The 16,173-nt window shown below is 37.6% G+C and overlaps 1 protein-coding gene across 1 annotated transcript; it reads left to right on the forward strand.

Moving 5' to 3' along the window:
* The first annotated feature begins 1,240 nt into the window (after positions 1–1,240).
* On the forward strand, positions 1,241–11,926 carry LOC124134053 (cylicin-2-like). Its single transcript, XM_046498674.2, has 4 exons — positions 1,241–1,440; positions 6,935–7,044; positions 8,692–9,174; positions 10,836–11,926. Exons 1-4 carry the CDS (start codon positions 1,337–1,339, stop codon positions 11,924–11,926), a joined length of 1,788 nt encoding a protein of 595 aa, XP_046354630.2. The 5' UTR covers positions 1,241–1,336.
* The last annotated feature ends 4,247 nt before the right edge of the window (positions 11,927–16,173 follow it).

A 16,173-nucleotide genomic window follows, 5' to 3' on the forward strand; every position in this document is an offset into this window, starting at 1 on the left:
CTTCGAATGCCACACGAGTGCGGTTCGATTGCTGCCAGCGCGAAATCTGGTTGGAAGGTGCCTCGAATGCTGTACGAATTCACCTCAAATGCAATCAGAACGCTCCCGGAATGGACACCGATTATGGTTCGAACGTCCAAAGATTCAAACAGAATGCAGCTCGAATACTAAGAATGTACTTAGAATGTACTCAGAAGGTAACACGAATGTCCAAGGTGTATCAGGAATGCCGCCGGAATGGTCCCCGATAAAGGGTATAAAATGCTGCCGAATCTAGCATTTTCAACAGTCTCAGCCCAACCATCATAGAGTATGGACCCCCTGGACCATGCTGCTTTGCTCCAGATTGCTGTCCACAAGCAAGACCTGCTTGAAAGAGATATGGAGGAGGCCAGGAGAAGAAACAGGAGAAGACCCAGAAGATATCACACCCGACCATGGCTGCGGCCAGTGGTGGAGTTCTTGACCTTGGCTCCCTTCTTCCTATAGGCGGCATGAGTTGATGTTGACCATGCAGGCGCGTTTTCATGCGATTCGGTGCTGTTCTGAAAGACGTCCGGACCCATTCGAGGGCCAATCGGGACGTTCTGAAGTGCATTCCAGTTGTATTCTTTTAATATGGAAATAGATTCCAGCAGCAATCAAGATCTTGCATTCGACGTGCATTCCGGCTCATCCGAGGCGTATTCGGGACATTCTGGCAGAATTTGAAGTGGCTTGGCGTTTCGATTCTCCCTCGAATGCGATCAGAATGTTTCGAATACTGTCTGAATGCCGTAAGAATATTTAGAGTTTGACTACACTTAGAATGCCGCTCGATATTTCTGAAATTCGAATGCACCTCGAAAGTTTTGAGCAAGAGTAAAACATTCGGGGCGGCCACAAGAATGGGCCCGAATATTTAGAATGCACTCAGAAGTTTTAAAATGCACTTCGAATATCCAGGAATAAACTAAGAATTTTCGTCCCGACAGCTGCCGGCTCATTCCGTCTCTTGTGTGACTATAGGGTTTAACATTGTAAGAGGCGAATATGGAAGATACTTACTGCACATAAATACTTTTAAACGGGCAATAAAATATTGGTGCAAGATATTGTATATGTCATATACTACCAGATCCCGTTAGTCTCCTCTTACGACAAACATAGTCGCCTCTTGGAGACCAATATACCTTCTAGGGCAATTTATTCGCGGTATATAGAACGTGCAACGATAATGACGTCACGCCCAAACTGATGACGTGGAACACAACTGAAGCGAAAGACAACATTCGATAAACACGATGCAAGAAACATAAACCATTATCCAGCATGTCATAAGTAAACAACGTTCTCAATGTGGAAACCGATAACACTTCTGTGCATACTTCTTCTTCCATGCGTTTCATGTACATTAACCCGAGACGGCGGGTCTTATGATGAAGAAGCTGAAGAAGAAACGTAAGAATTCATTTGATTCCGTCATCCTGATTTCGGTTAGACAAGGCCTATAGGCCTAGGTCTCTTGTTTACCGTACTATACGTCTATAACAGATTATAGGTATGCTTAGTTAGATGGAAAATATGAAAACAATTGATATTGCTTGTTGTTGCATAAGGGGGCCGACTTTCCTTGCGATATCATTCTCAGATCATGACATAATGAACTCGCAATTATACCGTCAATGATGAACAATTTAACACACACATAGATGAGCAAGATGTTATTGCCGTTAATTTGTTCACTACTGTACAATTTGTAATTTTGTTCTCTTTGATGGGACCGCCTCCTTGGTCTTGTGGTAGAGCGTCCGTCCGGAGAGTGGAAGGTCCAGGGTTCGATCCCGGGCCGCGTCATACAAAAAGACGTTAAAAGATGGTACTTGTTGTTACCCTGTCTGGCGCTCGGCATTAACCCCCTGGATGCCAGAGGGACATATATGTCCCTCCTCTACAACCCTCACTTTGAAGTCGAATAAAATTCAAAATACATCACCCACACAACAACACTTTACAGTTTTGAATAAGGTGGGAAATTCCCTGTCCTGTGATATCATCCACTGGCATTTTAGGCCAAGCAAAAGTACTGAACATGACCTCTGAAAATTAGGTACATCGTAAATGTCGCCATTTTTTACACATTACTAAATTAACACTCACGGCGTTATTTACAGCATGTTTTGAAATCTAAATTTCGGATATTTACTCGGAGAAATGAATTTCAAAAATAGCATATTAGTGATCACGGGTATCTGTCTTTTATGAAATCACCAATGATCATTCCAAAACGTCTCCGATAACCCTGGAATCGTTTAGAATGTTTTGGGAAAAACGAAAACACGAACGCCCAAGTGAACTTTCCGCCATATTGGATAGTGTTTACAAAATCACGTTTCAGGTACACCGGTTATGAGACGCCTGTAACATCACGTATATTTCAAACTTATCTGCAATACCTACATCCTTGAATTCCTCATGCATTTTAGAATCAAATGACCAGTGGTCTTTGTCACCAATACAAAGTGGCTAGATGAAATCAAGCAAAATAACTTAGGTGTGAAAACGAACGCTGTGCTCGAAAAACTGCACATGGTTGAAATGTAAACAAAGCAAAATTCAGATTTTACACAGTGTAGCATATTCTCCTATTTTGAGCTATCCATTCGTCTATTCGTTCAATATATTGGCTCAACATTTTCAGAACATGCATGGGAAGAGAATCGTAGGAAGAAGTACGGAATTTCAAATAGATACATTGCAATGATTAGATATTTTCAACAGAAGTTACCGTTCTGGTTGACGCCATGACTGACGCAAAATCACGCACAACGACAACGGTATTTATCGGAATTTCTGACTATTTCCGTTTGTTTATATAAAATTATGACAACAAATAACAGTACATAGATTGTCAGAATGTTTCTGATTACTTACATGTCACATTTATGTTTATACGATCCCTGAATCAACGAAAGTCCTCTCATACAATCCCGCGTACTGTTGAAAGTGTACACGCCATTTTGTAAAAGTGGGTCACAGGTAGTGATGTCATACGTCAACATTGTTGTACATATTTGGTCATTTCTTTGAGGTGAAGGTCCTTGAATGAGAGTGCACACGATCACTGTATCATGCTGTTTACAGTTTCAGTTATGGTGTATATTTTGCATATCTTTTATACATTTTTTCACACAATTAATTTTAACTTTGGATATTTGTCAATGTTCAAAATGAAATCATACGTACATATAGGCCACAACATGCATGAAGGAACCTTTGATAATCTCCTGTTTGTTTGAACATTGTTTACATAACAATGTGATAGGTTTATAGTGTCGACTACGATATTTCTTTCCTTTGGACAAGTGTTACAAGATGAAGTGTAAATGTAACTGCAGCATGTACATATTTCTTGGGATGTGTAATAAGTCAATATTATAAGTTCATATAACCAATGTCCATGAACAGCCGTTTCATTTTATTTTATAACTAAAACTGAATATATTACTTTAACAAAATGGATAATATGTTTCGGTAAAATATATGCACACATTTCTGAAATGTCTTGGTCTTGGATTTGTCTTTTATGTCGTTGGATACAAAGAACAGTGATATCTAACGATTCACCAGGTGCGCGTTAGTCACAAACAATTTACGAATTATTCGTCTCGTTTTGCATGATATAATCAATGGTTACATTATTGTTTCAATATTGTGATCACAGGATAGTAAACAGTTTACTTTATCTTTCCAGGAACTGTAAAATGTATAAAAATAAAACCCATGCCAGGTACCCCGTTGGTTCAAACGTATACGATTACCCTGATAATTCTATACCAATAGAGCTTTCTTTGCATCTTTAATTGTGTAAGAAAAAATAGCATAATCATGAACAAATATATGTCCAATATTGAATATAATTCTGGTTGTTTTGAAATATTCTTTTGGGAATTTCATTACGTAAATTGATGCCAAACAGGTGCGTGTCTTGTCCAATTAAGATACACGATAAACGTTCTAATTGTTTACATATTCAAGACATTATTTACTTGGTGAGAGCAGTCATTTTATGTTGTGTCGAAAAAGCGTCAAATTCCGTTCCACACATCGAGATTTTCCATACCATGAACGAAAATTAGGGGAGATATATATTAATCAATATACCAGTGTCGTCTTTTTCCGACGTTATCAAAGACATAAAACCAGCCATGACGTCAAAAGGTATCGTGTTATTTTTAGGGTATTTCATAACATTTGGTGGTAAGGCTTGTGCTCCATTAATAATGATGCAACATTAGTCAAATTACACTTACACAATCAGGAGAATGTTGGAATCTAAGGACAAAGTTATAGGTTAGATAAGGCCATCCATTTCTCTATTACCTCCTTTTTATGAAGTACGATTTCATCATTTCTGATGGGTATATTTTATAACTAAACGTGTACAGTTTCAATATTGATATTTGTGTTGGAATAGTTTGGTTCCTCCTGAACAAAACACCAAGAAAATATATTGTCCTTACCCACAGTTAATTCTCACCAAGTGACCTGAGTTACAACAAACTAGAGCTAAGCATAGCGGAGTTATGCCCCCTTTTCTTTGTACGTGTGTAACCTCTCTGTCACCTTTTGACGTCATAGAGAAAAATCAGTTTTCGTCATTTACGGCATGCTATTTTTGGAATTAAATGTATGTCGTTATACATACGCATATAACCCCATTTGATATGTAGTTATGTCGTTCAGATATTAGGCAGTATTTTGTTCGCTCACAGTTTCCGTAAAGCTTCTTAATAAAAAAAATTGTCGCACAGTACTTTTATCGGTGTACGATAAAAAGCGGAGAAATTTACTGTTTTTCAACGCAGAATAAATTCTCGGACAACACTTAGGAGTGTCTTTTTTAAAAACCGGTTTGATATTTACAGTTAAATTTACACTATCAAATAAGAAATTTAATATTCTCCACCTCTGCGTAATTTTATAGCCAGAGATAGATCCAGTGCCGCGTGAGCGCAATTCTCGCACAACCTTCACTTTTCCGATCTTAGGAAAATGTGCGTCAGAAAAAAAACTCGGCATCCAGAGGGTTAAGGGGCTAAAACAAGGACTGGTCGGCTCGGAGTCAGTATACTGTGTCTGAGTGGGGTATTCATGTAAAACTGCGGCATGGTATCTCAGTGAGCTAGCACTATAAATCGACATCAGTCCGGACTAGTACAAGCAGCCACACACACACATACACGTGCATGCACGTCGCTATATAAGTGCAATAATCTTGGACGCGACGTTAAACCCAATTTCACCTCACCTCACCTCTCTTTGATGGTTAGGGCTTCATCTGTGAGGTCATGAGAGACCATGTGGCTAGGAGGGATAACTCTCAAATGGCGTTTCTTGCATTTTCTTGTATGGATAGTTTGAAATAAGTTTAACTTTATGAACATTTGTTTCCTATCATTTTAATTTATGGTTTTAAAAATGCAGTCACTTGTGCTTATTATAATTTCAGTTTAATTGTTTTAATTGTTTGTAAATTTAAGAGATGCTAATTTGCAAGACCTAGTACCCATTTCAAGTCTTGGTGTGGACACCAACGCCATGTGAGAAACTGAGTAGGTATAAAATGTCTTTGTGCACTTTTGCAGGGATGCAACATTCCCTGAAACCCCATTTTCTTGCCTGATTAGTGATAACATATGGGGACTCTTCTCAAAATTTTCAAATTCTATTAGATGTCAGGATACATCAGTCAAACTGACTCCAGCTTGTGGGCTATTGCCAATTTTCATTCCTGATTATGGAATAACTATTAGTGAGTAGTGATCTACATCATTACATGTGAGTTAACAGCAAAAGCAGGTTTAACAACTCATAAATACATTGCAAGTTATTCCATGGCAATTAAATGGCTATTGATATAAACCACCCAAAAAATCAAGCCACTTTCAGCGGTAGAAACTAATAGTTTTCATCTACTTGTCATTATAATGATAACATATAGCAAAACCCTTCAAAAGGGCCAATTTCTAATAGTCCTAATGATACCTTAACTATTTGGCAGTTTGGAAAGGAATATAGGACTAGTGCCAATTTCTAACGCTGCACTTTATAGCTTTACTAATTGCTTGGATGCTAAATAACCAAGAACTTCTACTAGCAGTATTCCTGCTGGCTTTTGAAACTGCCAGTCCTTGTGGACTGGCAACTCTTAAAATTACCAGTCCCTCCTAATTTTTGCCAGTCCCAACTTTCAACAAATAAAAAAACGCATGAAAATTATTTGGTTTCAATTCTTTCAACATCATGTTCAGTGCAAAGATGTCATCTCTGAAGTAACTTAGTTTGATCTATACGTCATTCACACAAACTTCAGTCACAATTTTCTCTTCTTTTTTTTTAATATTCGAGACGAAGTTGCTATTAATGGATATTTATCCTAGAAATAGACAAGGAGAGACCCTGATGGTAACAGACATGCAGACTTTGTTTGAAAAAATGTACTTATATGAATATCACAGATGTTTTGTTCAACAACAAAGATTTATAAGGTACTTAATTTGCCGGTCCACAGGGACTGGCAGTCACATGAATTACCGGTCAAAGCCTTATTTTACTGGTAAAAAACTGGTATTACCGGTAAATGGGAACACTGTACTAGCCTAAATAGTGATAACTTACAGCAATACCCCAAAATGTTTGAAATTCTGCTATCCCTTAGGATACCTTTAACAATACCCAAAATCGAATAAATTACATCTATTACATCATACATTCACATATTATCCACTTATTTAGTTTGCCTGAATTGAAAATTCACTTGTCCAGGGCATCGGGCAATAGGATTTTTTAACATCTGATGTAGTCATAACTCATATGTTTCTGCTATGACAACTCCATTTACCATTTTGTGTACAGGTATTTTGCCAGGAATGACTTTGTGATTCTATTTCAGGAGAAACATAAATCATCTGAAGAAATTATTGAACCAGGTATCAAGTAAATTGCGTTCTGCAAAAGAGGCTGACAAAAGGAATGACGAGAAGAGAAGGCTGAAAGATGTGGGCAAGTTTTATCTCTATGTAACCATGCCTGGAATAGACAAATTAGAACCATTAGGCCCTGTAGCTCACCTGCATTTGTCTGGAATATTTGAATCATAAAAATTATTATACATCAGCTTTTTACAAAGTGTACACAATATTACAAGATGAGTTGCTACACAACAAACAAACTTGCATATTGACACTTATTATGCCGTAAGAAAGTCATTTGCCTGTCAATGATAGCAACCATAGCCTATTTGAATGTCAAAGGTCAGAAGAGGAGACAGAAAGGTGTGGGCAAATTTTATCTCTATGGATAGTCAAAGGTCAGAGTAAGAAAATCTTCTCTCATAGGCTAAAAGAAAATTAAAATCATGGTTTTCAGGCACTGCCCGCATGAGAATGTTTCGTTTTTATTTCCATTTTCATAAAAATAAAATATTCCAAATACTTATTAACAGTGCAGGGGGCACAGGTGGCCCAGTCGTCTGAGGTGCGCAATTCCCTGTGCAGAGTTGCGACCCTTGGGCACACCAGAAACCTATGACTGTGGGTTCGAATCCCGGTTCGCCCCCATTTATATTTCTAGGTTTGTCAGCACCATACCCATGCTCGTGGGTTTCACCAAAGTGGTAAACGTCTAAAACCTACATCACTTCATACTTTCCTCCCACATCAAGCTGACACGCTGTGATATAACTGGAATACTGTTAATAGCGGAGTTAAACCCAACTCACTCACTCACTCACTATAAACAATGAGATTCAATATAGCACATCTCCTGTAATGCTCATGGCGGCAATATGCCTGTTTATGCAGGGAGGCTCTTTCCAAGTTGATGGTACACAACTGTTTATTTGGTTACATACTAGTTTGAACAAGCAAAACAAAACAAAAACACCACCCGCCGCACTATATTTTCAAAAGTCATTGCCAGAGTACCAATTCTTATGTATTTTTTTTAAGCCATATCAACAAACTTTTACAATAACGACATTTGCAGTGATGACTAACCGATGAGCAAGAAATGTTCAATATGGCTGCACTGTAAGCTACATAATGTCAGTGGTCATAGTAGGGTAAAAAGGTTTAAATATACCAAAGTATGGTATGTTATCGGCATTACTGCATGTCAAAGTTCATTATGGTTACTATTCTGGCCATGTTTATTTCAGATCAGAATTCTTTTCTAATTTCAAAGATGGCAATGCATCATAGGCTTTGTGGTTTCAGAGGAGATAGTGACAGTGTAACATCTTAAGTCAGACAACTGTCAATACACACAACAACTTGCGCTCACATATTACTTAAGTTCACATGAGGTGAAAAATACCACTTACCCAAGTCTAAAACTGCAAGTTGGGTAATGACTGGAGATCATCTGCTCAGGTAAATCACAATAAGGAAGGTACATGACCCTAAATACCGTTAAGCTGAAATGGTTACGCTCTCAAATTAGGGGGTCCCAGGACCACAAGGACCCAGTGAACACTGACAAGGTATGACTGAAACGTGATGATTCTTGAATATTCTTAGGGGTACCTGGATAGCATTAGGAGCAACTTGGCTCCCAAGAAAAATATCTAACTCTTGAGGCCTAGTGTATTGTGTCATTGTCTAAGTCTTAGTCATCAGAAATGTCTGTAATAAATTATTTGTTATACAGGGGACAGAAAGTCTACAGACCTCAATAATGAAGTATCACCTGATGGCAAGTCTAGTTCTTCAAGTGATCAACGCAAGACTGAATCATCGAATGACAATCCAAAGTCATCCAGAGGGAAGATTCAACCATATAAAGGCAAACAGGACAAGACTAAATCATCAGGTGGCAAGCCTCAACTGCCAAATAAAATCGACCTATCAGCAATACTGAATAAAATGATGTCAAAGTCATCAAAAACCAAGTCCAAACCATGCATTTGCAAGTCAAATTCAGCTCATGTCAAGGTAAAACTATCGAATGGCAAGCAGGGCAAGACTGGATCATCTACTTTCAAAAAACCACTAACTGGTGACCAAAATCAACAAAGCCGAGGTCAAACTACAGAGGTAAAGGAAGTGGATAGTGATAATACTAAATCATCTCGTGTAACACCGAAATCATCTGATACCAAGTCCTCTGGCAGGTCATCAGACACTAACCAAGGTGGGTCAAAATCAACTACTGGTGGCATAAGCAAATCATCTTCAATAGATATATGTAATGGTGATCAATGCAGAAACAAAGAGTATTAAGGAAACCAGGGTAACGTGGCATGTCTAATAATAATACAGTCAAAACCCCTTTCTGGGGACCAGCTTAATAGTTTGACATCTAAACAGATCTTATTATCGTCTGACCTAGACATCAGACACTACATTGTGCATGTTGGGTAAATAACATGTATATAATAATAAAAACAAAAAGCATTTGTCATATCAACCTTTTTGTATCAGAGTTAGAAATGGCACTATTCCAATAGTCCTTGCATCAATTTTAAAGTTTTTGCATCTTCTAAGTTGTGCTTTTCAATAATATTGGGTTCAACTTATCAGAGTAAGCTTTAACATATTTTTTATTCTTTGAACTATAAATTGAGTTAAAGACAGGTGGAAATTTTACACATCCTGGTTAAAACAGTGGTAAATACAGTAAGTTTTCAGGCACTGGAGTGAGTTGGGTTGAATGCCACTTTGAACAGTACCCCATTTATATCACTGCTTGTAACCTTCCTGTGGGAGAAAAGCCTGAAGTGATGCAGGTCTCCGATCTTTATCTCTTTGGTAAAAGACCGAGTACAGGTATGGGGCTGACAAACCTATAAATATATCGAGGGAGAACCAAAATTTGGACCCACGATCATAGGTTTCTGGAGTGCCCAAGGGCTGCCACTCTGCACAGCAAATTGCAGTGTCTTAGACGATTGACCCTTGAAGATCTGGTGTAGAATAGGTCTTCAGCAACCCATGCTTGCCGTAAATGGCGACTATGCTTGTCGTAAAAGGCGACTAACGGGATCAGGTGGTCAGGCTCGCTGACTTGGTTGATGCATGTCATCGATACCAATTGCGTGGATCGATGCTCATGATATCAATCACTGGATTGTCTGGTCCAGACTCAATTATTTACACTCCGCCGTCATATAGCTGGAATATTGCTGAGTGCGGCGTTAAACAACAAACCAATCAACAACCTTAGACGACTTTGCCACCCTGTCCCATGACCCCACCAGACTGGGAGTTTGATACATGACTCTGAGACATTGTGGTTCAACTGTAGATTAGCCATTCTTATGTGTCGGATAGAAGGGTTAATACAGGCTTGAAAAGGCCTTGAATTATAAGGACCCTCTTGAAAAGCCTTGTTTTTTTAGTGTCAACATTTCAAAGCCTTAAAAATCACTAAAATAGCTTTTGAAGCCTTAGATTTGTTTAAAATGTCATATACTTGTTAATAAATGTATTAAAGCACACAAAAATATGAACTGAGGATGTTTGATTGAGATTTATCGGTTATAGATTTGGGTACCAAAGACAATGAAGAATTCATGACAAACTAAATTTATTTTTTTTGTTGGGGGTGAAAATATATCTTTGTGGTCATGGTGCATTTGATAGTATAATATAATAGTGTAACATGCTGCATTTACTAAAATAATGAGAGTGTAAGACTAATAGTAATAATCCAACTAAAAAAGCTTTGAAAATGTAACACTTCAATTGTAGTGTTCCAGATCTGTATGAACCTTGGATAGTGATGTAAAAATAAAGTAATATATTTGGAAATGTGGTTTTATTAAATAATGTTTGAATTTTCATATCAATCAGTTGATGTCATCATGTCAAAAGGCAAATCAAAAAGGAAACATGTTGATGATGATGAAGACGACCTTAGGTCAAGAAAAGGCAAATCAAAAAGGAAAGATGATGATGATAAGGAAGACGACCTCAGGTCAAGAAAAGGCAAATCAAAAAGGAAAGATGATGATGATAAGGAAGACGACCTCAGGTCAAGAAAAGGCAAATCAAAAAGGAAAGATGATGATGATGATAAGGAAGATGACCTCAGGTCAAGAAAAGGCAAATCAAAAAGGAAAGATGATGATGATAAGGAAGATGACCTCAGGTCAAGAAAAGGAAAATCAAAAAGGAAAGATGATGATGATAAGGAAGATGACCTCAGGTCAAGAAAAGGAAAATCAAAAAGGAAAGATGATGATGATAAGGAAGATGACCTCAGGTCAAGAAAAGGAAAATCAAAAAGGAAAGATGATGATGATAAGGAAGATGACCTCAGGTCAAGAAAAGGCAAATCAAAAAGGAAAGATGATGATGATAAGGAAGATGACCTCAGGTCAAGAAAAGGCAAATCAAAATGGAAAGATGATGATGATAAGGAAGATGACCTCAGGTCAAGAAAAGGCAAATCAAAAAGGAAAGATGATGATGATAAGGAAGATGACCTCAGGTCAAGAAAAGGAAAATCAAAAAGGAAAGATGATGATGATAAGGAAGATGACCTCAGGTCAAGAAAAGGAAAATCAAAATGGAAAGATGATGATGATACGGAAGATGACCTCAGGTCAAGAAAAGGAAAATCAAAATGGAAAGATGATGATGATACGGAAGATGACCTCAGGTCAAGAAAAGGAAAATCAAAATGGAAAGATGATGATGATACGGAAGATGACCTCAGGTCAAGAAAAGGAAAATCAAAATGGAAAGATGATGATGATACGGAAGATGACCTCAGGTCAAGAAAAGGCAAATCAAAAAGGAAAGATGATGATGATAAGGAAGATGACCTCAGGTCAAGAAAAGGCAAATCAAAAAGGAAAGATGATGATGATAAGGAAGATGACCTCAGGTCAAGAAAAGGCAAATCAAAATGGAAAGATGATGATGAAGACAACCTATAGTGAAGAAAAGGCAAATCAAAGAGGAAATATGATGATGAGGAGGAGGGGCATGTTGATCGTAAGCTTGGTAAAGGAAAATCCCAAAGGCAAGGTACTGATGATGATGTTGAGCCTGGAAAAAGTAAATCGAAGGGGAAACAAAAATGATAAGGAAGATGACCTTCAGTCCAGAAAAGGCAAACCAAAGAGGAAAAATAATGAGGACATGATTGCTACCGGTATGTTTACCTAGAGTCTGCAAAAAGAACACCAAGAAAAAGGGATTTTGAAAAAGAAGATTACGATTACTGAATTGAGTTTGGAAAAAAAGAAAATTATAAACTTTCAAATCTAGAAAGGAGGAAAATGGAGAATATGACATTGATGAAGGAGTCTGAAAATAAATGGAGGGCGGTGTCAATGATGATGGCATGTTGAACAGCGAAAGTGAAACCATGCAAGAAATGTGTTTAATATTTCAAATCTGTGAGTCAAGAAAGTGTGCAGTGATAAATATAAAGACAGGTGATGATGACAAGGAAAATAAAAATGACACCATGATGACAGTTTTGAACTTGAAACCTGAAAATATTTAGATGACAATGGGGAAAGGTATAACAGTTTGTTGTCAACAAAACAACAGTCAGTAAGACAAGATGATCACTTTTTGCAATGACAAGATTTTGAGTATGAATATGGAATACATGAATGTATGGTCAAAGATTTACCACAAACCATGAAACAGTATCAGAGTTACAATAGAGTTTTTACAGTTCAAAGATTATAAATCCACTAAATTTTCATTTTATATCACTATGGAACTAGTTACCGTATGTTAACATTCTCTTTCATTGTAAATATAATTTCTATATTTCTTGTATATTTTGGTGATTTAAATATATTGCCCATAGTGATTACATAGATATGTTTGTGTTTGATGTATGTCTAAACAGAAATGTGACACAACATTTGGCAGTGAAGTGGCCCCCAATGCATCACTTTTTTTCGTAAGGCACAACTAATAGGAGGATGAGCTGGGTAAGTGTTACGGTTGATTGCAGTCTGTTGCTTCTGCTTTCAACAACTGGTTTGTCTGGACCAGGGCCTGTTCCACAACACGATCGTAGCACTATGACTGTCCTTAAGTATGGGAGTTAATCATCTTAGCACTTAGATCGTTTTGTGGAATAAATCTCTGGTGGGATAGTTTCCAGGCTGCTATGATATAGCATTAAAATTGCTGACTGTGTCGTTTAGCAACGTTCACTCACTCCACATACACTGCTATACTTGATCACGGTTTCCAGTTACATAGTTTGTATCAAGAAATATCAGTCACTTGTTTCATACATTTTTGTATGGAAAGAGAACACAAACTCATTTCTTTTTACAGTGTCATACAGCCTTTTATATTATGTTTTAAAAAATAACTGGTAATTTTTGAAGCAGCATGTTGTGTAATTGTTTCATCATTGATAAAGTATTTAGCTTTAGCTTCTACACATCTAAACATTAGTGAAGCAGCATTTGACTTTATGTCAGAAAGTAGTCTATTTCCACTGTCCTATACAAATGCATATGGTACATTTCCATTGAGATGTCATGAGTGAACTTGGGCATTGCCTCTGTGGAATTAAGACAATCATTAACTAATTAATTGGTATAAATCATACAAATTGAGGACCAATGTGAAGTTTGAGAGACGACTTTTTAAGACTGTCAATTGATCTGAACTTAGTCCATTTTAAATATTAGTGCATGAGGTAAGTGCTGTTCATGCTACAATTTTAATGTAATATGTATTGTATTTTCTACAAAAGACCCTCACAGGGATCAGCACAAAATTGTATATGGTCCTGGGGCCAAGAGTACCAACAAAAAAATATGTATTTGTATTTGTGACCCTACCATCTGACCCTTTCATGAGCCTCCCCTTGAACTTGTCAACAAAATGTGTGACCCTCACCAGGGATAATTCTAGGGTAGGGCCTTGTGCTTTTAGCCCCTAAATTTTAGAAAAGGCCCCCATTTTTAAATACAATGGGGCATTTTAACATTGTGCAGTATGGGCATACCTCTGGAACATTTGAAATGTTCATATAGAGGGCCCATGTCAGTGAATGCCTAGAGTGAACCCTGCCTCACCCTGAAACTGTCACATTTTGATTCTCAGCCCTCCATAATAAATTACAGGTCCCTTCATTTTTGTGTATCAATATCATCTTCTTTCCTCGTTTAGATGAAGCTTTATAGCCTAAATATACAGTTGTTCATAAAATCCAGTCTAATGATAACACACTGCTGATTCCAAGTGTCATAATCCACGGAGTTCCCAGGGAACGACCGAATGACCGAAAAGTTTACTGATTGATGATTCTGTATAACTATCCATGATTCAAGATTTTATACATCAGTTTAAATCATAACAATTGCCTGTTTATATCAAAACAAGTCTGACGATATTTTGCAATGCACAAGGTTGTATTGCGATATGTATCACAGTATATTGTATAATTCTAAATTTTTAATTCAGAAGCAGTCTCCAGGCACAACAATAAAGATGTTATGGCAAATATACTTGTAATTATTAAGGGTGTGAGGTATTACTGGTATATCGGTAAATTGAGGTTCATTCTTTCCACGAAACTTATGACAATATCATTTTGTCATGCTGGATATATCGGGTGATTTCAAATTGGGATTTTTATCATGTGTTTAATGTTAATTACTTGCCAGATTCCTTCAGGAGCATCCGGGGGCCAAAGATGACTGCATATTTATTGAATGAGTAAACATCATGTTGTACCAGCATCTTGTTTGTTCCATGCATGAACATCAGTTCATACCTTAATGTATCAGACAGCTTCTGAATTAAAAATTTAGAATTATACAATGTCGTGATATGTATCGCAATATGACCTAGTGCATTGCAAAATATTGTGATACACTTTAAACTTCCAAAACCCATTCCTAGTAATTATGTATAGGAAGTTGCACTTGCTTGTTCAAAACACTTTCAAAGCTGACTTAAAATTTGCTGTTTCAATGAGAACTCTTAAGTACTTCATTTCCAGCAATAAAATTGTAATGGAATGCATGTGTATTGAATGAGGCATGATACTGTACAAGGGACGACACCTGCTGCCATACAGTAAACATGCCCAAATGTGGAACCAGGGACCATATACCGTTATATGGTCTCTGGTGGAACATATTGTCTGGAGTGGAAGTCATGTGACAATGGCTCAGCTGACTGGGGGTTAGTTTATTGGCCATTGGTCAACATGTACATCTTTACCAATATATGTTTTGATCATTCAATATTCAAGTAATAATTAGCTCAATGTTGTTGACATGTAGATGAGTGAGTGTGTTCTGCTTAGAACAGTATTTCAGTTTTACCACACTGAGTCGGCCTAATGTGGGTGAGCTGAGGTGAAATTGGGTTTAACGTCGCATCCAAGATTATTGCACTAATATAGCGATGTGCATGCACGTGTGTGTGTGTGTGTGTGGCTGCTTGTACTAGTCTACTAATGCCAATTTTATAGTGCTAGCCCACTGAGATACCATGCCACAGTTTAACATGAATACCCCAGTCAGACACAGTATACTGACTCCGAGGCCGACCAGTCCTTGTTTTAGCCCCTTAATGCCGAGCACCAGACAGGGTAACAACAAGTACCATCTTGTAACGTCTGCCTAATGTGGGAGGCAAGCCCAAACTGATGCAGGTCATAAATATTTACCACATTGGTGCAAGCCATGGTGGCCTTGACAGACGATATGATCATCACATGCATTGGTTTTCACCTGGGATTTGAACCTGACCTGGATCCTGGTATGTCTAAGGGATGCCACCCAGCACAGTACATTACCGCCCACAACTCCCATGGAGTAAAGCTGATGTAAAGGGATTAAATAGTGTATGGTTAATGTGGGGCTCCATTTGATGTCTTATGTATTTCATTATTTTATTCAAACATCAGATCCATGTAAGTGAACCACTTAGCCACATCTTACCACAGGCAAAGGCTACTGAGAATGTATGTATATCTTCATCTTCAAAGTACTTTCGCTCCATCGCAGAGTTGATCAGTTGCACTGATGAACCATGTATGAGTTCAACATTCTCTTCAGGTAAAACAGTGAGTGATTAATTGTGGGATGAGGTCTAATGCTGCAATATCATGAGAGGTAGACAAGGAGAATGGGCTTCACATATAATCTTCCAAGTGATTAACAACACACTTGACAACTCAACCATC

Source organism: Haliotis rufescens, unplaced genomic scaffold, assembly GCF_023055435.1.
Source record: "Haliotis rufescens isolate VD_foot unplaced genomic scaffold, xgHalRufe1.0.p SCAF_1, whole genome shotgun sequence".
In the NCBI taxonomy this organism is placed as follows: domain Eukaryota; kingdom Metazoa; phylum Mollusca; class Gastropoda; order Lepetellida; family Haliotidae; genus Haliotis; species Haliotis rufescens.

Coding starts and splice junctions, on each gene's coding strand:
- LOC124134053 (XM_046498674.2), top strand. CDS start 1,337: ATGTGGAAACCGATAACACTTCTGTGCATACTTCTTCTTCCATGCGTT. Junction 7,045..8,691: donor GAGAAGGCTGAAAGATGTGG/GCAAGTTTTATC, acceptor TTTGTTATACAG/GGGACAGAAAGTCTACAGAC. Junction 9,175..10,835: donor GTCATCAGACACTAACCAAG/GTGGGTCAAAAT, acceptor CATATCAATCAG/TTGATGTCATCATGTCAAAA.